This window comes from Diorhabda carinulata, chromosome 10 (assembly GCF_026250575.1).
Source record: "Diorhabda carinulata isolate Delta chromosome 10, icDioCari1.1, whole genome shotgun sequence".
Taxonomy (NCBI): Eukaryota; Metazoa; Arthropoda; class Insecta; order Coleoptera; family Chrysomelidae; genus Diorhabda; species Diorhabda carinulata.
The window spans coordinates 12,555,102-12,579,721 of record NC_079469.1 but is presented as its reverse complement, the minus strand read 5'-3'; the positions used below and the strand labels follow the sequence as shown (position 1 = coordinate 12,579,721).

Here is a 24,620-nt window from a genome sequence, read left to right as displayed (position 1 = left end):
TTTCCAACGGATAATATTGGTAATAAAATATTCACTCCTGTAGATGTTTTGTGTCCAGGAAACGAGTCCAACGGAAATTGTTTGAATCAGTAGTTTATTGAAAGTGATTTTTAGTTATGATTAAACTTGCTGCGTCACTCTATGAATTTAAATTGCTGATTAAACTTCAAAACGATTTAGTGAGATGAGGAAAAAGAAAATATCAAAAATTGGTAATGGGTATGAAAAAATCTTAGTCGAAGCGACCAAAAGGCGTTAAGAAAGAAATAGAGTAAGAGAACAAGTGTTATAGACAGAAAAAAATAATCAGCAATTAAATGATATATTTCTGAACAAAAGATTGAATCGCCGAAGGAATTGCCCAGTACTAGCAAGTTTGCTTAAGAAAAAAAAAATGCCAAAAGAAACAGGGATAAATGGAAAAAGAAAAAAAATGATACAGGCAGAGAAACCAAGCAAAAATAAATAAAAAAACCCAAAATAGTTCAGTAATGATATTTGTAAAAAGGGTCACTACAACTGTGAAAAGAAATCTTCTTCAAGTAAAGATTCTCAAAATACAAAGCCTCTAAAAACTATTTACAGGGACCTTGAATCGAAAAATATAAATTGAATTGAAACTTTAATTTATAAAAGGGAGAACTGATCAGCAGGAGAACTACACCCGGGACTAAATTTCTTGTTTCTATGTTAGATTGCAAATTTTTCAGAGAACCCACATTATTCTAATAGGAACTATTCAAAACCACTATAGCAGAAAAATTGCTTAATCTTAGTCTTCTATAGTACAATCAGGAGTACGGAGTTGTTTGCATGTAAACTGTTTACTTTCAGTCTCTGAAGACGATAACTTAGTTATTGAAACGCGCGTCGGACGGTGTAATTTGTAAGTGACGGTGAAGCGATAGTGCAGTTTGGACTGCCCTGATGTTTTTATTGCCGAAAGGATGAAAAATATGGTGATTGAGAAAGCTATCATTAAAACCCAAAATAAATGAATATATAAATTTAACTTCAGTAATAAAAGTTAATATTCTCGGTTCCGCAAGCTTACCGATGCATTAAAATCTCCAACTTGTTTGTATAATAATTTCCATTATAAAATCTTGGTTTGCGAACTTCCGGTTTTCAAGTAGATCTAAGCTTTATGCGTAATAAAACAACCTTGTCGTTTGCCAAGTTTTCTATTATTTCCCCAACGTCTTTCAAGATTAATATAGGAGAATGACAAAATCCATTTATTTTTAACAGGTGGCGTAACATCATTACGAGGACTTGTTTAATTTAAATAGTGTAGACCCAGCTTGTAATAGTTTGAAAGCATTAGATCAATTTATTCTTTTATCGTTTTTCTCATCTTCTTTGCAATATCTCGCTTACGGCAAATCTACTTGAATACACGCCAACTAGGAAGAAGTTGCGTTAATCCTGAAAATCGTCGTCCTCCGCCTATACTTTTCTTGTTAATATCAGTATTATCAGTAGCGTTGCAATTTATTTTTGGTCTGTAGGAATAAGAAGAAATCATTGGGTGCCAAACAAGACTGACGGCGGATTACCCATCAATTCGACGTTTTGGTAGTTCAAAAACATTTTCGTTTGAACTGAAGTGTGAGAGCTTGCATTCTCGTGGTGGGAAATGATTCGTCTTCGGCGATTGGCTCCTCTTGAAAGACTCATACAGTCGTTTGTTGTTCAGTCACAATCTTAGACGTCTTTTGAAGCACCGCGATTGAATCTTTTCAGCATTTTTTTGCACCAATCGACACAAGGTTTTTCTTTGAGCAATTATCAAAATATGCAGTATCCAACTCGTACAAACGTTGCAATATTGAATGTATGGGAGTTGAACGAATGCTCAAGTATGACTCAATCTCACAGTATGTCACATGATGATCTTGGATTAAATTCGAAAAACCTGCGAAACATTGTGGCTCGAGTTGGAGATTCATCACCAAAAGTCGAAGCGAGTTGATCGGCATACCGCTGTAAACACCTCAAATAGCACTTGTATAACAACACGTTCTGAGTATTTTCACCATTAAAAATGTCATACTTTATGATGGCAGTGTCAGATTTGACATATTCACATCAGTTGCTATATCTCAAAACTTAGTAGCATGCCTCGTGTGATTTTACTAGAAAGTGGTTTGGTTGGATTAAAAATCTGTACCATAATGGAAATTTTTATCATAACGAACTTCGTTGTGGTATAAAATTTCTTCTTTCACTAAGTATCTTATAAAACAGGAGTAGAAAAAGTACTTCGCGTAACTATTGAAGTGGAAGAGGTTATTCAAATATGAAATTAATCGATTCCCATTTAACCGTTAGATAAATAATTGAATGTCTTCATTTTCTCGTGTTTCCAATTTTTGATTATTTACTTGATATTATTTTATTGTTCCAGGTACAGCAAACACAATACAAGCTGGTGTACAAAGCTCCACAGAAAATCAACACACAAACCAAGACTTAAGCAATATGAAAGTACTTTTAGATTCACTAGATCCTCATTTAAGACCGGCAACACCCGACCATTCAGATCCTAAATCAGTAGCTTTGCTAGAGGAACACATGAAACTGGCTGAAGAATATTGGAAGGTACTCATTAAATCATAAATTTCAGTCATACGCATTTAGAAGTAAACGTGGTTAGTGGTTACACCCCTCTCCTTGCAATTGAGAGCTCTAGGAATATCGATGTAGACAAAAAATTTTGTATGAAACCACGTTCTTCGAATTAGTTGCAATGCAATATTTGTCGAGGTGTAAACCAGGAAAGTTCGTCTCTTTATTCCACTCTGTCGCTAACTATTCTCCATGCGGTTCTGTTCTTAGTCTTTTCTATGGCTTGATTCCCATTCCACTGAGAAGATCTAAGACACTCAGGTCTTCTGTCCTTTTTACCCCTTCTACTAGTTATTAATATTTCTTCTTTTATTTCTAATCTCCTCTCCCAATTACTGTTTAATCATCATTCATAGATTATTAAAGTTTTGTATTCCATCAAATTTATGATCTCCTAGTTTTATTGTTAACTTTTTGAACTGCTTCAATACCTCATTTATTCTTAACGCAATTTCTTCTCCCTCTGTTGTCTTTAAGATACTTCAAATTGTTTCTTTTTAGATTGAATAGTGTTGGAGATTTATCAATTAGGAATTTTTTGTTGGTTGCTACACTTGCTGTTTATTCCTTCATAGTTATGCAAAAAGGTTTCTAAAGTTCGTTCCTATCCCTTGGTCTTCTGAGCCTTCCTCATCTTTTTCCCTGATTAAGTCATACGCTTATTGTAAATCTACAAACAACTTTCCAATATTGAGTTGTACAGTACCTATATATCCATTTTGGAGAAAAACTAAAGTAGGTTTATGGTTGTCCGTTCGATAAAAGCAAGAAGCAATCTATGTTTTCTTCATAAACAAATAAATTTGCTCATAAAAAGAGTAGAAAAACAAATATGTCGCACAACGACACCACGATTTGCAAAATTTTCAGATGACACCCCAAATATTTCCTTAACAATTTCCAATTCCAAATTATATTACACGGTTTTGATACCCCAACGGAAGGTTATTAATTATTGATTATTTGAGTAATAGTTAGCCATAAATAATGAAAATGTTCTGTCACGTATTACAAATACTTCAATATGTACTTACAAATCTTGGTAAACTTAATATGAAGAAAATAGTTAAAATAAAAAATTTTGGCCTTCTTTTTATAGTTTTTTTGGGTGAGTTTCTCTTATAGACTATCTCTAATTCCTTAACAAATTTTTATCTCAAAACATTGGGCGTTAAGTCACCATTTTTGGTACTTGAAAAGAATGCTTTACTTGAAGAAAATAAATGTGATGTGATAGAATAATTCTGCATCACCAAACAGCAATGCACCTCACGGTAATCTGGATAAGGATTGATTAAAAATAAAAAAATTCAACAGTATATAAGAATTAATATTTAAAGACAAAAATATCGTTATTATTATTTATAAAACATTGGTAAAACAGTTGAACAATTAATCTGTACAATAAATTATTATTTTCTTAGAATTTTTTGTTTCAGAAATAAATATTTGATTTTATTTTCAGGTCCAAACAGAGCTAGTATTATTGACACAACAAAAAAATAAATTATTGGTAGCCAAAGAAGAAGACGAAAGAAGAAAAAGGAATCTTAAGGTTCTTCAAGAAGAAAAAGAGTCTTTGATGGTCGCAAGAGACCTCTTGCAACAACAAAAAGAATTATCATCAAGAGATATCTTGAGGCAACAAAAAGATAGGCCAACGACTCCTTCAGGAAATTCATCAAGAAATTCAATAGATAATTGGGTGATAGTACCAAGAGAAGGTCAACAAAGTTAGCGAAACCATCAATGTTGATTTTTTTATTTGGTATGTTCTAATTTTAAAACGTTACTATTTTTATCGGGACACCAAAATTGTCAAAAATATGATAAACGGTTCTCCTCTACACACACTCCAATCCATGAAATCAAATTTCTCATAAACAGTTCATTTTTATTGAAGTTATTTTTGGAGCTTAGAGTGTAGGGATGAGCCTCCCCGATTACTGTTTGTTTTGTAAATTCATTCATACTGCATATGAATGTACATAATCTTCTAATGTATAGTCTAAAAAATTGTTTTAATCGTTAAACGTTATTTGACCACTTTCACTAAGTCTCAAAATCTCTTTGAAATAAACAACACTATTAGGGGAGATGGGTGGTGAATAGGTTTTGACTTGGAAAAATTTGTGCTAAAACCGAGAAAATTTATCAATAGACTGTTTTATTCAAGTACATAACCTATGTACCGATAATGCTAACGTAATTAATTTTCTCTTTAATTTTCAAAAAATTGTGTGTTTTCCGCTTTACCCTCATAGTGACCTTTTGACTTTATAAATTTTCAGCCGGCACCATGTCGATGTTGATTTTTCACATCTTCAATCTAACACCGTCAAACATCCCTTATAGTATAATTCTGATCATTTTTCAATTGAAAACAACGAGTTACGTAAAACGAATATCAAACATCAATTTGAAGTAATATTTATGCGAATAAAGCTGATTGTAATGTATTTACACTCAAAGATTGCGGTTGACCAACTATTGTTTTTTTTTTTTATTAAATATTCTCATCAATCAATTTCAAACGATGTATAATTTAATAAAATAACATATAGTTGCATAAACAATCGCACTAAATTCGATTGTATATAATTGTGGCATTTTTTATAGTCGTCCCGGAACTAATACATTGTATATTCATTAACCATTGATTTAAATAAAATTTCATTGGAAAAACAGATACATACAAAATCGAGAAGTGGGATCCGAGACTGTGATAAACGTAATTTATGTTATTAGAATATTAGTAAGCAAGTTTTTGCCAAAATAGTGGTATAAAAAAATAGAATAATTTGTATTAAAATACAAACAGAAGATAAGATTATAAATTGTACATTACCAAATAAAAAAATTATTATTAATAGTTTAAAATCTTGTAATATACAGTTTGTCCATTTTATCAATATAAATTTTACATATAATTGAAAATGTAAAATTCTCACACAATATGAAAAAAATTATATTGTAGGTGCATTTTCAACTTTTATTCATTGCTTTGTTCAGTGGGAAATATAACAACACGCTCAAGTAAAGAAATTTAGTCACGTTTAAAAACCTAAAACTCCTCTTAATAACACAAAAATCAAAGTTTATAACTTTTTTATTTAAAATTGAATTTTTACTTCAAGTCTCCATAAGTCGTCTTGTGCATGACTTCTAAGTTCTTTACTACAGCTCTAAAGTCTATTAATCAAAGAGATATAGTAAACCGAAACAATGATCAGTGCGTAATCAGCACGTGAACACCACTGGAGAAATCAATGGCACCATAATATACCACAAATAAAAAATCGCGCTACAGGGGCGAGCGCCGCATTGCTTAAGAAATAAAGCGTTCTGGTGTAGTACAGGGACAGCATCGTATTATCTTACTGCAGAGATCATTTTTTGAAAAGATACTTTATTTGAACAGTAAAATGACACTATTAACAATTAAAATTACGGTTTACAATATTGATTATTGATCAGTCTTTTATACAACAAAAAGTATAAACTAAAAAACATGTAATTCAGCAAGATCATCAGTTTAATAAAACATTTGTTGAATTGTGGATCAGCAACTTATATTTGTTATGACGGCTCTAAGTTCAATATCATATATAAACCATGGGTCAGTGAACTGTCACTAGCTATCCTCCGCCTAAGAAGAGAACTAAAAAGCTTCATTTTAACGCTAAAGAATTATATTTGATAAGTGGAAAAAGTGTATTCAACATGTCCAGAAAAATGTTGATTTACACACTTATTATAAATGTTGAAGATAGTGGAAGCTCAATATTATCGCAGACTGTCTGGCAGGAATATTTCGAAGAAATTGTGTACATTGGCCTTCCGACAGCTTCGGCCAATAGAAATGCATTTATGTTTTCGATTCGATGTTTTCATTGGTAAAAAGTGTAGATGATGGATTTTGACACACATTCTTCATGTCCACGTAGACTTAGATGTTTACCGGATTTTATACGGGGAATAAACATTATATTTCATTTATTAATTTTGTATGACTGCCTATTTATGAAATATTGATTGTTCCTTGCATAACTGTCTTCTGCAATTGATATTGGAAGAACTAGGCATTAAGTGGAACTCGAGAAATAGAGATATTATCATTTTTGTACAATATATTTTTATAAAGTGGACATTCTGTATGAAAATTGTCAGTAATTACACCTTTCATGAAGGTGTATGTTTTATAAGTATAACAAAGTATTTTATTCTATGATACCGAGTGCCTTTTCTACTGTTTTTAAATTTATTGTATAATAGAAATATTCTACTGTGTATGATAAAATGTGTAAAAATGTAAAAATACTTTAACTAATTTTAGCTTTAGGTGATTTTATTTATTTTTTAGTTTATATTTTTATTACACATTTTAATTATTGTAAATTCTGTATTTTATTAAAAATGTATAAAAGTGTGTTATTTTTTTTCTAATTATCAGTAAAATAGATTTCCTTCAACGAAGAAATTACGACTGAGCTGTATCGACCAAGAGGTGTACCGTAAATATCCTAGGTGCTGACAATACAAAATTCAATTATTTTACATGTAGGGCTTTAACAATACCGTTGATATAACTGCATTCACTGAAATTGTCTATTAAAAAAGCAGGAACAGAAACTTCTTCCAATGTGAGATAATGAGATAAGTCATGGTATTTCAACTTTAAACTGTTTAGGCACTTGTTAAAGTATCAAAGATATTACATGAAAACACCAGTTAACCCTCAAAATTATTTTATTTTGACAAGAAATCTTGTGTCAGGCATAGAAGCTTTGAAATCTGCGTACCCCGAAGCTGATGTTTAGATAACAGGTACTAGGACACACGGGCGTAGCCAGGATTTAGTTTTGAGAGGGGGTTAGTTTGAAATAAAGAAAACGACAAAAAATACATGAAATTTAATATCTATATATTCATCGGAAACATTTCTACATAGTTATTGATAAAGTTCTTTTTCGTTCCTCTGCGCTAAATCTATAACAATTAAAGAATAAATCTTCGGCTCTTTTTTTTAAATATATCAACTACTTCATCTGCATGAATGTCTGTTCCATAGTGAGTGTTCATGAGAGCCAAACCATTAAGTCTGTTTTCACTCTTAGTATTTCGTAAATAGTTTCTTCTTAGGCTCGAGAAGTACCTTTCTGGGGTAGCAGTGGATACAGGAATGGTAACCAAGATTTGAAGTAATGCGTAAATATTAGAATATTTATATCGCACATATCTAGGCATTCCAAACTAGATTTCGGGGTGGGCGAGATACTTGTCATCACTGTTCCATACTTCAAGTTCTGCTTTAACCACTGATAAAATTTTAAGGTAGCACCCCAGATAATGCTGATACTACTTTACGATGTTTGGTAAACCTTTCAACCAATTGATGATTTGTATGATCAAGAAGTGGAATGAGCAAATTCATTTTGTAATAAGTGCATACATCAAATGTTCGGTCTATTTAATTGTCTTCCGGTTCGCAATATAGTTAACACCATTTTCTTCCAGTAAAACCTCATAGAGATGAAGATATTCTCGCACTTTCAATCTGCTATCGAATACCACCATACCTAGAGTGTTTGGTATCGTCCGTCTTCGGCTTTGGTGATGGTGCTCCAATGAGTAGATTCATTTCTAATTTGCATTTTGTTTTATCGAAACCAAGAGTGAACTATGGAAGCGAAACATGGATTCTTAACAAAGCAGACAAAGAGAAGTTGGATATATGATATATGGCAAAGGAAAATACTCAGGAGGATACTGGGGAGTACAAGGAAGGAAAAATCTTGGCTGAGAAGAACAAATAATGAGATACGAAACTTATTTGGAGAAGCAGAACTAAGCAAAATAATAAGATAAAGAGGAATAAAGACCTAAAGTAGTCGATACGTCAGTATTAGAATGCAAACATAAATCACAGCCTCTTCAAAAATATATTTTCTTGGCATTCGTCCTATGGACCTAAATTCTACTTTCTTCTTCCCTCAATCTTCAAATAGTACACCCTCTTTCACTGCTCAACCTCAAAAGTCTAAATCTAAATTAGTCAAATTCCAAGATTATGAAAGACAAAATTTGCAAAAAAATTTAATTATGTTTAAAAAGAATGGTATTACAAACAATAAATATAAAAAAATTAAAACAATAATAGAATTCATAAATAAGTTATCGAGTACTAAATTGGTAGTGTGCTACCTGATGATCTGGTAAACATTTTAGACATCATCGAAAGTCCGGTAGAACCGCCTGGTATATTTGCTATTACCGTCCATAGTAAAGAAATGATTTGACAAACAGCAAAAAGAATAGTAAATGGTGTACTCTGAAGATGTAGAGCACAGTATAATGTTGCCGTCAAGGTTCCTCCATATGTTATAGTCACTAACAGTCTTTCTTTTGCAAACATATGTTTCAAGAATGCTATGGGACCCCATAAGAAAAAAAAGCTGAAACAGAAGGCAGCTTAGAATGATTAAAAATTACTATGAAGAGTAAGTTATTGTTTATATGAGATGAATACGAGTATATATAGTGCCTAACAAAAGTTAAAGCATACCTAAATAAAATTGTATACTCTAGTGCTAAAAATAATTAGATTGAACCCAACTTATTTTGGTACAAATATTAACAGGATTAAGATAGGAATTGCGAATATATGTCCTTTGAAGTTCACAGCATGTATAGTCCAATCAACGACGGTAAAAAAAATGTAAGTTATGTATTTACCCCATACAGCACCGATTTGTATGAAAATTTGGATATAGGCTCTACTTACCCTCTATTTCAAAATCTACCCTGAACAGAGGGTTGCTTTACATAGATAAAATAGATTGGAGCATGTAATCAATTTAAATCATATTTGTATCTGGATAAAAAATCATCAATAGCCAAGTTTTATTATAATTTATCATTCATTAATCAGTTTTGGTCCTTAACAACCATCCCTTATGACAGGTATCATTAAAAAATAATAATTAACATCTTATTAAACAGTTATTTAACTGATTAAACATAAAGCATAAAAATTTGGTTTCAGGTTCTGTCTACCCTCTATTTTAAATTTAAGCTTTTATCAGAGGTTAAATTTTATTTATTAGGCGTGAAAACTACCCACATTCGAAAAAATTCATAGAATACTAGTTCAAGCGTATAATTATTTGTAAATACGTTAAATTCACCTTGATATACAATTTATGAACCCCTAAAAACCACCTTTATGATAGTTATTGAAATATGAAAATATATGGAAATTGCTATTGAGCAACCGGCAGAAGATGATAACTTGATTATCGAAACGTAATCTAATATAGCACTTACTTATTGTCCAATTAGGACAGATTGTATATCAGAATATTTTTGAAGTAAAGGTTTAATTATTCTTTACAACATTTACATTAAATCCAAATGTGATTCATAATCATCTTAAGATTAGAAAGTAGATATGGAACTTTTGGATCTCCTTATGTAAAAAGAATTGGTAAATATTTCTGGATCTTTAAAAAATAACATTATTTTTGGTTATAAATATTGTGATTGTGAAGCAACTAAGAACTACAATTTTTTCGTTAGAAGTTTTATCCAAATAACAAATTATGCTTTAATTTAGCTGGGCAGTGTATATGAAATTATCTTACCTTAACACAAAAAATGTGCTGCCTAATGTGAACAATAGAGCAAACTTCCTAGCTTTAAATAATAATACTGGAATATACATTAGAGATATTGAAAAACATAATAATCCTAATCCTACACAGACTGCAAAAAATACTATCCTTTGAAGACGACTCTAAAAAATTAAAAATATGGTTAGCTATTCTATATAAGCAGCTTAAATGATGCAGTTGATAGCAAAAAAATTATTAAGGTAAATATTCAAAACATGCCACTTCCTAGGATGTGTTCAATTTGTAATCATGTTACATTTTAATATTTATCCTTATTGGATATCTACAATTAAAGCCTTCTTTTTTGATTTATGATTTTATTCTTTGTAAATAATATACTTAATTCCAGTTCTGTGGTTGGGTTTGTCCTTCTTGCTTAGTGTATGATTCCTAAGATTGAGTTAATAGTATTTTTTATACATTTATCTATATATAAGACGTACTAGTGCAAAACAAATTCTAATTAGAAAACAGTTGCCAATACTTTGGGGGGAAGGAGCAGAGAAATGAAGCAATCAATTTTGAACCATATACAACTTGTGCTTTGTATTGTAATAAATCCAATAATTGAGAGCAATTTTGAATTTTTGAGCACTTGTAATGAGATACTGTCTAAACACAATGATCAAATACATGTACTGGTTCATATTTTTGACAATAACGTGTATTATTACCTACTTTCGTAATATAACACTACCTTCACAGTGTTTTATTACAAAATATTATATTCCTCAATTTTAGCTCTTCATTGATTTTTCTTCAGCTTCATGATTTCCTATCGGACCCAAATCTGTTTATTTTGTTTTGAATATTACTTGATGGTTTCATTTCACTGAGGAAAAAACCACTCTTTAATACCAAATAACAACAAGAGGAAATAAAATGTTGAATCCATGCCTAGTAAGTAAATTCACAAATTTTAATCTGCATCTTTTCAGCTGTGACAATAAAATCAGATATAATAATATACTATTAGCTAGATGTATTTAAAAGTGAAAAAATGAATATTATGTTTATAAAAGACTCTCATTAACTTATTTTTGAAAATGAATGGATTTGTTTAATATCAACTGCAGCATTTAACTAGTGCGCCCATAACAAGACTGTTTAGTCAGAGAATTTTGTTGTAGTACTTAATTAAAAGTATGATGTTAATAAATTATGAAATAGAACTGTTAAGATAATTTTACAGGCTTGAAAGTTATTAGTATTTTATTTTAAAAAGAAAATATTTACCAAACTTGGACAACATTCTTTCTTGGTTTCTTGAAACCAAGTTTGATCCTGTTCGGGTTGTTCTTTTTTAAACCAACCAGATATATTAGGTTTTTGAATAGCAGGCATTTGCAGTTTGAATGTCTTTTTTTGATCGCTTTTGAGAAGCAAATATTCATCTAAATCTTTCTTTAAATCTACCATTTTCATGCAATAGTTAAAATTTATCAATTAATTACTAATGTTTTGATATCATCAATTTAATCAAAGAATAAAAAAAATTAGGTTATGTAAACACATTAGTGTCAAAATTGGAACAACTGAAGAGATGATAAGAAAGAAAGAGAGAAGAGATTAAAGAAATAGCTAAATTTAGAGTTTTATAATAAAAACATAACTTTTATTAGTTGACAAGCTCTTACTCTTTGAAGCATGCATGAATAAAAGTAAGAAAAGTATTTAACAACTTGGTAATGAAGATATATATTGTGAGATTGTGGCAAGTAAAAACCAAAGTGTACTTCTATAAATAAATATTCTGTTCTTAGCTTTCTAGTATTTATATATCGATGGTCTCATTTTAATACCCTGTATGCATCGCTAGTCGCTTTCTAATTACACTATTCGAGCACTAAATCGAGCACAAAAGTGCGTAATGCTTCACAAATTTTGGATTTGAAGATCTGTGCATCGAGCACAATTGCATTTTTCCCTTGCACCTTAAACACCATATTAATATTTGGGTTCCATGAGTTTCAAAATTGTACTTTAAACACAAGCTGTAGGATTGAAACATTTATTTCAAATTATATTCAATTTATTGGGATTCTTAGATTTACATTTGTGTTTGTTTAAAACTAAATTTTCTTATATTTTATGCATTATTACTCAATGAAGAAGACTGTTGAAAAGATGAAGAAGATATATATAGTAAAATACTTCTAAACTAAATGTTTTTGATTTTAGATGTCTTCTGATTTAAAATTAGTTTCATTTATAATTTTTAAAGACAGATGAAAATTTGGCGTTTCGACTTCTTTTAGTCTTTATCAAAATTTATCAATTTTCATCTGTCTATAAAAAAATACCCAAGAAATTAATTTTAAATCAGAAGAGACCTAGAATTGAGAACAGTTAGAAATATTAATATATCAAAAGGTCTAAGAAATAAGAAATTAAAGAAATTTATAGTAAAAAATATAGTTTCAGAAGTGCTTCCATAGTATTTTATATTGAACTAATCAAGTATCTTGAATTTCGGACACGGCAGCAAATAAACAATTACTTTGTGACATGTTCTCAAATTTTACACAAATATACAAAACTTAACGAAGTTTGTTCCAATTGATTTTTGTGTTCTAAGCTTATGAGTGTCGAGACCATGGGCTTCGTTCACAAAGTGCTTAATAAATTGGAAAGCAACAGGAGAGCCTTTTTTTATTTTATGAGTATTAAAAGTAATTCAAAAGGTAATTCCGTCCAATTGAAGGTGCAAAGGTGTCGTCCCGTTCTTCTTAATTCCCATAATATCGCAAAGGTTCTAGACACATCGACTAAACCATGATGTAAAGACTACAAGCTGTGTTCTTCCCGAGGGCTCATTTTCGACTCGTTCTGCGCATCTCTCAAGAACCAATGACAATTCGCTCCCAATTTGGCGCGTCGTTTTGGGAGCGAATTCTCATTGGCTGCTTCCCAGCTGGTGCGCAATACCACACCTTGTAGTCTTTACATCATGGACTAAACATTGAGAAATTCGTAGGCTCCCGTTATGTAAATAGTCCCCAATCAGCAAGATGTAACATCTAGCTTTCTTGATTCGTCGGAAAGGTCCTGCCCTATTAATCACCATCCGTTCAAAAGATGCACCTACAGTTTATTATTTCATCAAGCAGTTAGCGATTTATTAACTCAAAATGATATACCAATAATCTATTTGCCTCGGTAAACTGTCAATTACGCTGCTCATAAGAATTAATTAAAAATAACTTTTAAAGTTCAGAAGACCAAAAACAAGATAGAAAGGATCCAATCACAAATCTACATTTATGTAATACTTCTATATGGATAGTTTCTATAAGTGGAAGCTGTTCCGGCTAAGACAGACAGAATGGCAACGATTTCTCTATCATTCGAGGTTTCAGCTCGGTTTTGCGCATTCTCGAGCATGCGTAGTATAGATAAAGTGTCTCGAACGAGAGAATAAATGATTATTGTCGGCACCGTAACGTAGAGACGTTTTTCCCATACCCTCTGTCCATATAGGAGTATTACATATATGTTAAATCTATGACCCGATTACTTCGATCAGTTTCCGAACGATAGTGAAAGTGATCGAGATTACTTTCCGAACATTAAAATCATGATCGAGTACACTCGATCACATTTTTCGAAAGTCTCGAAACTACACTACAATGTAGGTGTTACAATTGATGGGAAAAAGAAATGGTGAAAAAATAAATTTGAAAATATGAGTTTCAACACTTAATCCTTTCAGTTTTACTTTGACAGTAGCGTCGTTGTTTATATATAACGCTTGGCCTTATAACGACATATTATGGTTATACACCATATCTATGATATACACTGTCTATTCTATCTGTCAAAGATACAATAACAACTAATAACATACTCCCAATAGTCTTTATTTAATTAGAATAAAATTGATTTGTATTTATAATACTGATATTAGAAAAGAAATCATATTTTTAGCCTAAGCTGAAAACTAGAAGTGCTTCTATTTTCTGAAAATAGCAAAAATTATTCAATATGACTTCTATGTTTGAACAATTTGAACAACCAGATATGAAAACCAAAAATGTTCCCTCAGCTGAAATGGTAAACAATATTCTTTCCAACGTATTGCTACTAGTTTTTTATTCATTTTCTTTTGTAGAGTATGTCTGCATATATAAATGTTTCATTGGAACAAGAGGCACCTATTTTTTCAAAAAGTAAAAAGGATTTCACACCTTCTGAAAGAATTACACATGTTGCAATTGCCAATAAATACCTCATCATTGTTATGGCAAATAGTGTATTATTTAGAATGAATTTAAACAATCCACAGCAAACCTCTGGTACTTATCACATATTACATATTTCATATTACTAAGTTAATTTCAAGAAAATCATGTTGTCCACTATTGATAAATGTATTTTTTATCAATATTCTTTGTTTCAGAAATTTCTTTATCAAAATATACAAGCACCACTAAAATTACAAATCTTTTTTTGGATCCGACTGGAAATCATCTGCTTATAACATTTGTTGCAAAAAATGATGGAGGAAGTGGTCCAGAGATTCTTTATTTGTCAAAAAAATTAGATAAAGTGAGAACAACCTCAAAATTTCGGGGTAATGATTTTACAGCAGTGGCATGGAATCCACTCAATGAATCAGAAAATACCACTGGACCAATTTTATTAGGTTAGTTCATCTTTACTATTGCTCAGTTACAATGATGATTTATACCTATTATTGCATTTTACTATCTCTAATGTTTCTTATTTGCTTTGATTTTTTTCAATTGTCATATTGTCACTCAAGTTCTAACATCGCATAAATCCAAAAAATATCATTTGATTTCTAAATGTCACTCATTATATAATGGAAAGATGCCCCTTTAGTCAACTGATATAAAAATCTCACAATTGATCTATGTTTATAAATTTTCAAAAAGAAAAATATATTATGATTGCAAAATACAAAAATGCAGTTTTTTGCTATCCTGAAAAGTTTTTATTTTTGAGTTACAGTGTGCTAGAATGTAAGAGATGATATTATCTCTTAGCATTGGGTGAGCAAGGAAACTGTAATAAATATAAATATAAAACTAATCTTTTAAAAACAAGCATTTTTACAGTGCTAGACTAATGAAATATTTGTTCTCCAAAAATAAAGACTCTTTCTGAGATTTAACTACATTTAACTGCGTGTAAAAATATTGAGAGCTGAGTTTTTAAAAATCTATCTTTATAGTGTAGCTGAATTCAAAAATAAAAAAGTTGTTTCATCAAAGATTTGTAAAATTATTACATTATTTAGAAAGTGGCATCTTTTGAGAATACTATCAGTTCATCATTCATTAAAAATCTCTGTCCTTTCAAACCATTTATTTTTTAATTAGAAAACAGGACAAGTCTTAGGTTACCAGATTTGAAATATGAATACTCTGAATTTATCAAAGATGGTAGCTGAAATGTATTGAGTATCTTATTCAAATTCAGTTTTTTCCAATTTCATTCTATAGCTGTTTCCCCTTATTCTTTTATATTTTTGTTTATAATCCATGAGTAAGATTGGAATAGCCTGTAAACCACTCATCATCAACTCTTCTATCTCTCTAACCTTATTCTACAAACATCCAGTAGCATTTGATAAACTTGTTCAACATTTTTTATCTTCCTGGATGTTCATCATCTGTCATTATTAAAATTTAAGTACCCAAAATTTCAGAGATAATTCTTGTGAAAACATACACAAAGACTGACTCAAGTGATTATCAAACAACTGATCATGAAAAGGTGAAATTTCTAGAAATAATACTTTAGTTAAAAAATTCTTATCTTAATATTGATTTGATACTAGAGGGATATATACCAATAATCTGACTCTGTGACTTGTTTTGTTATTATGGGTTTTCCATATTGGTCATATATTTTGTTTATTATACATTATATAATTTTTATTTATATTATTATTATAATTTATATAATTTTTTTATTCTTTTTCCATTTACAGTTAAGACTGAGTTTGTTCTCTTTTTGTCCCCCATTTGTCCATTGGGTCTGTCCAATCTTCACTTGCTCTTTACCTTGTTAGTGGTGTTTAAATTATTTTTTAACTTATAACAAATGTCTGTATTACAGGTACATCTAAAGGATTAATATTTGAAACTGAAATTACTTTGGAAGGAGAAAAGTTCTTCACTTCAAGTTTTTCATCGAGTCTGGAACAATATTGGCGGCAGGTATTGTTGAACATTGTTATTCATATTCATTTGTTGTTATTTTCAATTTAATTTTATTATCCATACATTTTTTTTGTACAAATCACAAGTTCATCATTTTGTTCCAAGCTGCCACATTATTTACCCTTATATGGAAATAGAGATGAGGATGGCTTGGTAAATCAAATAATTTATTATTATCTTTCTAACAATAAAACCATATATATAATAATTTAGTTACAAATATTTCCTATAAAATTCTATACTTCCACATTTATATGAAATTCTTTAAAATGATATCAGTTTTTCAGTCCTCTATACCTCACACATCTACCTAAGCTGTGATCCTCAGTTGTTGTTAAGATGTTAAATCATTTGAAGTTTGAAGAACATTCCAAATGATTTAAAATTATGCACAGAATAGATCCTCCTTCCCAAACACATGGTTTTTCTTGTATTAAATTAAAATCACTTGAAGTAGTGTTAATTAATTTGAAGATTTCTTGTAAAACTCGTTTGATATAATCCTTATTATATTTTATTTTCAAGATATTTGACATTGGTAAAGGTACTGATACTCCAATAAACAATTTGGAATTTCACAAACTTCCCCGACAAGATAAATACGTGGTAATAGTGACAACGCCGTCTAGGTTTTATTATTTTACTGGTTCAGTAAATTCAGAAGACAAACCAATTTTACAACAAGTGTTTAATAAATATTTGAATGTTCCCGAAAAGGATACTTACATGGAATGTAAAAACAACAATAACTTGTCCAAATTGCAGTTGTGGTCCGAAAATTTAAATACCCCGGATTCTTTTGCTTGGATAACTGAAGAAGGTATATCTTTTAGTCAGGTAAGAATTGTTAGATATTCAGTTTTTTTGTTTGTTTTATGTTTGTTGTATGTTTTGTATTTGGAAAAATATGATAAAAGATAATGTTTTTGTGTTTTTTTTCTTCCTATTATTAGAAGCTACTATAAGGTGCATCTCGTTTTTTAAAATTTACTTCATGAAAATTTGTACATTCAAATTTGTGTAACTTTTTAACAGATCATATTTAACAGGTTTACCACATATCATTCTGAAGCTTAAACTTTAATGTTTAAAATGAACTTTTAATCTTTCTACATCATGTAGGAACCAAGTAATTACTGATAAAGTGGGAAAAAACGTCTATTTTGTAATAATTTTGCATTATATTAACAATAAATTTTTAAATATTGATTTTATGCAAAAAACTTTGGTGACCTTTTTGTAGATGTTTTTAAAACAAATATTTTTTTGTTTGAAACTTTTTTCTTATCTCTCTTTGCTTAAGAGTTATAGTTTTATAAACAATTGAATTGTTTATAATAAAATACTTGACTACATTTGGGCTCGGCACCCTTGAAAAATCAATTCTACATATCAAAAAACTTAACCCCCCTAGCTGCAGTACTAATATTTACTACATAATTATTATATTATTTCAGATCGACATTTCTACAGATAATATAGAATCAATTAGTTTGAAGACGAACTTTATTTCATACCCGAAATCTATTTACGAAGATTCGGTACTTAAAAAGTTTCCTATAGCAGTGGCCCTCACCCAATTTCACATACTTTTAGCTTATACAGACTCGGTGAAAGGAGTTTGTCTATTAAACCAAGAAATAGTTTACGAGGATAATTACAATGAAGCGTTCGGTAGACTCATCAATCTAATCAAGGATGTTAGAACCGGTGATATTTGGGCAGTAACGGAAAATTCTGTATTTCGTTTTAAAGTTACCAGAGAAGAACGAAACATATGGCAAATATTTTGCGATAAAGGAGAATTCGAATTGGCGAAAAAATATTCCAAAAGTAATATACAATGTTATAACCATGTTTTGATTAAAGAAGCCGATAAATTGTTTGGTGATGGTAAATATGAACTTAGCGCCCAAAGGTATGCAGAAACTGAATGCAAACTTGAAGAGGTCTGTTTAAAATTCATAGAAGCTGGACAAAGTGATGCATTAAAAATGTTTTTAAGGTTAGTGTTTGGTTAAAACAATCGCTTGTTAATATTACTTCACTTTAAAAAAAATTTATAAATTACTTGGAATTTTTCTACTCCTAATCATTGCTGTGTGCACATATGAGAATATTAATATACAAGACCTTGATAAAAGAAGTAACCATATGATTATTGTAAGACTCCAAATACAAAAATCATTACATTATTACATTAATACAAGATGGAAGACTGCAACATGAGCAGACTAGAGGATTAGAGCAAATAGAAGATTATCCAAAGCAATTGAGGCATAATTTATAGCAAAAAAGGAAATATCAAAAAAATGTGTAAAGAAGTTGGTATTTCAATATTGACATTTGGATTAGAAACATTGACACTTACACAGAAACAAAAAAGTAAAATACAGAGTACAGAACCGAGATTTCTAAGGAAATTAGAGAATAATGCGAGATACGACAAAATAAGGAATAACATTATATGAGGATATTTCAACTTGAAACTAATTCAAAACCAAATCGAAGAAGGGCAACTGAGACGATTTGGAGACACCATGAGATAGAAGAAAAACAATTAATATAGAAGATATATGAAGGATGAACTTACAGAAACAAGGAAGAAAGAACGAGGAGCTTGACAGAAGAAATAAAGATCACAGAAATAAAATAAGGAATCAGTTGGCAAAAAAAATACAAGGTGATAAAAAAGGAGCTCACAAAATGACTCAATACCAAGTCTCACACCTCAAAAGGTAGAAAAGCATCAGGATTAAGCTAAGTTCGTACAAATGAATTATTTCCAAAAAGGTCTTTTCAATTTAGATTAAAATGAATTGGCAGAACAGTTATTCATTGATCAACACCTGCTCCTTAAATTTGACCAATCAATCTAATTACTACTATTCAGTAATTTTGGGAATAATTTTTTTTTGGTTGGGTAGATTTTGAAGGCTTTGATAAAGAATTTGTTTTATCTATAGGGACTTGGGGTGGGATGTTATCGAATGGAATGCTTCGCCCGTGCGTGAGTGTGGTCATGCAAGAAAAGAACTAATGAGAATTATGACCTATTTTTCTTTTAGGAATCTTTTCGTCATTTGATTCGATAATTCTCGGCCTTTGTTTTAACAACATTTTACTTTCTAGGTGTAAGATGAATATGTTGAAACCTCAGGACAAAACTCAAATAACTATGATAGTATTGTGGGTTATGGAACTCTATTTGATAAAACTGGAAGAAGGACGTTTACTAGGTATGGAAGAGTCAACAGCTTATGTGGAATTACAAAAAGAGCTTGACAAGTTTATAGCGATGGACGAAGTATCTAATTGTATTAAAAATAATAAAAGCACTGTATACAATTTGTTGAGTAGCCATGGCGATAAAACAAATCTCCTAAAACTCACTATAATCAATAAAGATTTTGAACAGGTGATTACATTATTTTTGATTTGATTATATTGATTTTTTCAATAAGGGTAGAACAATAATTGGAGATTACTATTCGATATTACTGACTACTCTACGGGAAAAAATTAAAGATAAAAGACGCGGAAAGCTATCCAAAGGTGTTTTGTTTTTGCAGGACAACGCCCCTACACACAAATCTTATGTTGCTATACAAAAAATTCGTGATTTATGGTTTGAATTACTAGAACACCCCCCTTATTCACCAGATTTGGCTCCGTCCGACTATCATCTCTTTCCTCAACTGAAAAAAGTTTGTTGCAGGTTCGCTGTAATAAATTTATCCAATTAAGAGGAGAATATGTTGAGTAATAAAATATTTGACGTTGAAATTTTGGTTGGTTCTATAGTAGGCTAAGAATTTTTCAATATATCCTCGTACAATCTTGTTATTTGCAAAGCTAACTTTAAACAAATTTGATTGATGATTAGCTTACGGAACTGTCTAAAACTAAAACAACAGATACATAATGTCTAAAAAAATCTTTCATGGCTCTAAGTCGGCTAGCAATTGTTACTTATTAAGCTAAAGATAAATAATGCAAAAAATGACTGTGCTAAAATAACAAAAAAATGCTTTTTGGTTTTCCACTCTTTCCAAACTCACCCACTCAAAACATTTGGCTTGGAGTACAAAGAGCTTTATCAAACAAAGAAGTATTTAAAACCTGCTCTGGTAAAGGCATTCATTCTGGAGCCATCAGTTTACCTTGTGGTTCCATTATTCAGTATTGGGGGCTTAAAGTCTCCCATTTACTGTTCTCTGTCAGTCATGTTTGCCTCCGAGTACTTATTATTAACTATCACAGGCGTCATTTGGTAACTGACTATCGAAATTGGATATTCACCTGCAGCTTGCGTCCAAATTTTTTGCAAGCCAGTTTCTCCAGCTTGCAAGAACCTTCCATAAATGCTTGTTTTGTGCGGGGTTGCCCTATAATATCATATATTAATGAATAATCAAATTTCAAATTAAAAAAGAGTGAATAGAAAAATAGAAAATGCTATACAAAACACAGCAATTGTATTCTGTGTAATAATGACACTTTATTAGTATCTTTTGTTGTAACTCATCCTACAGAATATTAGTTTTCGTTGCAACTTAGCTTGTTTCAGATAATTCAACAACATATATTCAAGAACAATTTTCACGACGCTCTAGAGGTACTAAAAAGTCAGAAAAACTATGCTCTGTACTATCATTTCACCCCAATCTTGATGCAAATGATTCCTAAACATATGGTAAAAGTTATAATAGAACAAGGAAAAAAATTGGCACCACTCAAACTTCTTCCAGCTATGGTTACCTGTAACAGTGAATTTCACGCCAAAGAAATAATACACTATTTAGAATTTTGTATCGATAAATTGAAGAATACCGATAAAGCTATCCATAATTTCTTGATATCTTTGTATGCGAAATATGATTCAGAAATGCTCATGAAATATTTGGACTCGCAAGGACAAGAACTTTCTTTGGTAAGAAGGACATTTCTTTAAGTCTTTATCAAAATATAAAGTCGAAACGTCAAAATTTATCAAGAGACTTAAAATCAAGAACATTTAGATGCATTAAGGGGTGTTAAACTGCTCTGATGAGACGTAATAATGTCGAAACTAGTCGTAAACATATATTTATATATATTTGTGGGGAATGGTTATTGTGTTAATTTGCTATCGACTCCTGTATTGTTTCAGGTAAATTATGACATTCATTATGCGTTGAGACTGTGCCACGAACATAAGCAGGACAAAGCGTGCGTTAAACTTTTTGGATTATTAGGTATGTGGAAAGCGGCCGTCGATTTAGCACTCACCATAGATATCGATTTGGCCAAAACGATAGTTAATATGTCTCCCGAAGATGATTTCGAATTGAAAAAGAAACTTTGGCTCAAAATAGGTATCATAACGATATTTTTATTTGCGATTAGATAAAATAAATTTGGAATGTTTTAGCCGAACATTTAGTAAAAAGTACAGAAGACATACAACAGATAATGGAATTTATGCAACAATGCGAGTTTATTAAAATAGAAGACGTTTTACCATTTTTCCCCGATTTTGTTACAATCGATTATTTCAAAGACGCTATATGTAATTCGTTGAAGGTAAATATGGTTATCAAAAATTTTCAACTCTATTATATCGATACTAACTAAACTTTATTTTCAGGAATATAATCAGAACATTCAAAATTTGAAAGAAGAAATGGAAGAAGCTACGAAATCTGCCAAACAAGTTAGAGAAGAAATAGAAGCATTTAGAAATCATCATACAATAATCAATACTTCAGATAATTGTGAAGTTTGTAACAAAATGTTGCTCATCAAATCTTTTTATATGTTTCCGTGTCGCCATATGTTCCATAGCGATTGTCTCTTAACTGAACTGTCACCATTTTTAGGTAAACTGTTTTGAAACTACATGGACTATTTTAGGTAAACTGTTTTGAAACTACATGGACTATTTTAGGAAACCAACCTGAATCACACTACTACAAATCACTAAAGAAGCTACTAGAATTATAAATTTCACTTTCGAAATTTTATTTTTTATAACACTTTTTAAAAACATTTATTTTCAAAAATACACTTATTACAAACTTTTGGAATTTTGAATAGTACTTAATAGATTCTAAGACAACAACGGTTATATTTAAAGATCTTACTATGAAAAAGTCCTAAAAAAACATGAGCTCTGTAAATTTATACTATTTCATTTGCTGATTAAGTATGTCGCCGGCAATAGTCTTCCGCTTAGATTTCTATATTATTGAAAAGGAAAAAAAATACAGCGAATTGTGAAATTAAATCTATAAACAATTTCAAGGTCGGTGACAATGTTTTGTAAGGAGGTTCACAAATTTGTTTTACATGAAGTTTTGGAAAGTTTTATATTTATTGGTGGAACAAATTTTGAAACAATAAGATCTGAGTCGTTTCTGATGAAATGTAAATAATTCAGAATGAAGGAACCACAATAGACGAAAATTACATTATTTAGTGAGTAGAGGAGGTTTTTTTGTCGAAAAGGGAGCTGTATGAGAAATGAAGATCATTTGATTAAAAAATTGGTTGAGTATGAAATATAAGAAAATGTTCAATTGCAAGTGCAAGAACTTATTTGATTTGAAAATACAACAAATATTTTTTTTTGGAAGTAAATCATCAAAAATATCTGTATAATAATCATTTGAAAATTTTTTTTCCGTTCTTGGTGTAAAAATAGTTTAATCATTGAACTATTTCTAAATTTTTCATTAAACATTATTTATCTTAAATAAATTTATGTATAATTAATAATTATTCACTGAGAATCTGTCTCACTGTCATCACTAGAGAAACGATTGTCGGTTTTATAAGATCATCCATAATCCTATCTAATTTGAACATTACATCTTCTTTTATGATATGTACAACACAATATCGCCAGTGAATGTTGTCAGATTTTCCAAGGTTTGCTTCACATCTTTTAGTTTAAAAGTAGTATTTTGGTTGCCACTTCATGTTTTGCTTGAGCCCAAATTAATTCTATAGGGTTCAATTCACAATTATTTGGTGGCAGCCTAAGTACAAATTAATTCTATAGGGTTCAATTCACAATTATTTGGTGGCAGCCTAAGTACAAATTAATTCTATAGGGTTCAATTCACAATTATTTGGTGGCAGCCTAAGTACAATTTTATCTCACCAGCATAGTAACATGTAAACTTGTTCAAAGTCTGTTATATTGAATTACATCTTCCAAAAATGTGAATTCAACTCGCTTTATTGTCGAGACAAACATCTCGAACTGCTCGCCAGTCCAAAAAGACAAAGATATTTTTGTGAGCCTATGGGCTTCGTCAACTCAGCAAGATATCAATTCCATTATAATATTTATGAACTGTTGATTTAAGCAACTATGTTCGGAGAACAATATCTCTGTAATCAGATTTATTTCCAAATGATTTTATGATATTATTTCCAGGATAAGATAAATGCATTATTTTTTTTTTCAATTTTTAGGTCCAGCTAAAAGGAATAGACTGTCTGATTTGAATAAACAGCTTAGTTTGTATAATAATCAGTTTAATCTTGACAATTTGAGCACTGGATCTACGGGAATGTCTCATAGAGAACAACTCAGAGCTGAAATCGATAATATTCTGGCATCGGAGTGTCCATATTGTGGAGAAATTATGATTAAAAATATCGACCAACCTTTTATAGAAGATCATGAATATGAGATGATCATGAAAGAATGGGAATAAAATTATTTTGATATTAAAATTGAAAATGTATATATTGGAAGTTTGTAATATCATACCAAAATTGGTTTGTACGAAATTTTGATGGATAATAAAATTCCTCGGTATATTTAGAGATATCACCCCTAAAGGGTGGTGAGTGATATTGAGTTTTAATTAATTCTTGATTAGTATCGTTATTTTTGACAATATATCTGGTATTATGTTATTTTTGACCCAAGAATTTCAAGAAATATTTCGGTCTTAAAATGTCATCCAATTAGGTATCGTACTAGAACTTACATTTATTTTAGGTGTCAGATACATCCAAATAAATCAGTTAACTTAAAAAAAATTCACTCTTCAAAGAAAACTAACAAAATTGTTATTTTTCCAATATTACTTAAGTCGGAACCATATGGGAAACTTTTTTATTTTTA

At 30.4% G+C, this 24,620-nt stretch overlaps 3 protein-coding genes across 5 annotated transcripts in view; 2 read left to right on the top strand and 1 right to left on the bottom strand.

The window, feature by feature from the left end:
• Nucleotides 1-7,060, top strand: part of LOC130898734 (mitogen-activated protein kinase kinase kinase 7-like) — a 40,640-nt gene extending 33,580 nt beyond the window's left edge. The window contains exons 7-8 of the mRNA XM_057808216.1: nt 2,411-2,604; nt 4,097-7,060. Of these exons, the coding sequence (XP_057664199.1) occupies nt 2,411-2,604; nt 4,097-4,369 (467 nt within the window). The 3' untranslated portion in view covers nt 4,370-7,060. The remainder of the gene's footprint in view (nt 1-2,410; nt 2,605-4,096) is intronic.
• Nucleotides 7,061-7,529: 469 nt separating this feature from the next.
• On the bottom strand, nt 7,530-11,956 carry LOC130898498 (uncharacterized). The gene is made up of 3 exons (XM_057807853.1): nt 11,541-11,956; nt 10,275-10,426; nt 7,530-9,086 (listed from the first exon to the last, which is right to left on the bottom strand). Exons 1-3 carry the CDS (start codon nt 11,727-11,729, stop codon nt 8,816-8,818), a joined length of 612 nt encoding a protein of 203 aa, XP_057663836.1. The 5' UTR covers nt 11,730-11,956; the 3' UTR covers nt 7,530-8,815.
• A 1,941-nt stretch (nt 11,957-13,897) lies between these two features.
• On the top strand, nt 13,898-24,361 carry LOC130898427 (vacuolar protein sorting-associated protein 18 homolog). 3 transcript variants are annotated; one of them, XM_057807718.1, is made up of 13 exons: nt 13,911-14,357; nt 14,416-14,599; nt 14,704-14,949; nt 16,392-16,492; nt 16,601-16,648; nt 17,021-17,332; nt 17,953-18,500; nt 19,628-19,913; nt 21,066-21,428; nt 21,648-21,852; nt 21,909-22,060; nt 22,125-22,356; nt 23,960-24,361. In XM_057807718.1, the coding sequence occupies exons 1-13, from the start codon at nt 14,289-14,291 to the stop codon at nt 24,202-24,204; spliced, it is 2,991 nt and encodes a 996-aa protein (XP_057663701.1). In that variant the 5' UTR covers nt 13,911-14,288; the 3' UTR covers nt 24,205-24,361. The 3 variants fall into 3 exon arrangements, with proteins under 3 accessions (XP_057663702.1, XP_057663701.1, XP_057663704.1); XM_057807721.1 differs by having other exon boundaries at nt 13,924-14,357; nt 22,125-22,390; nt 23,960-24,182; XM_057807719.1 differs by lacking the exon at nt 16,601-16,648 and having other exon boundaries at nt 13,898-14,357.
• The last annotated feature ends 259 nt before the right edge of the window (nt 24,362-24,620 follow it).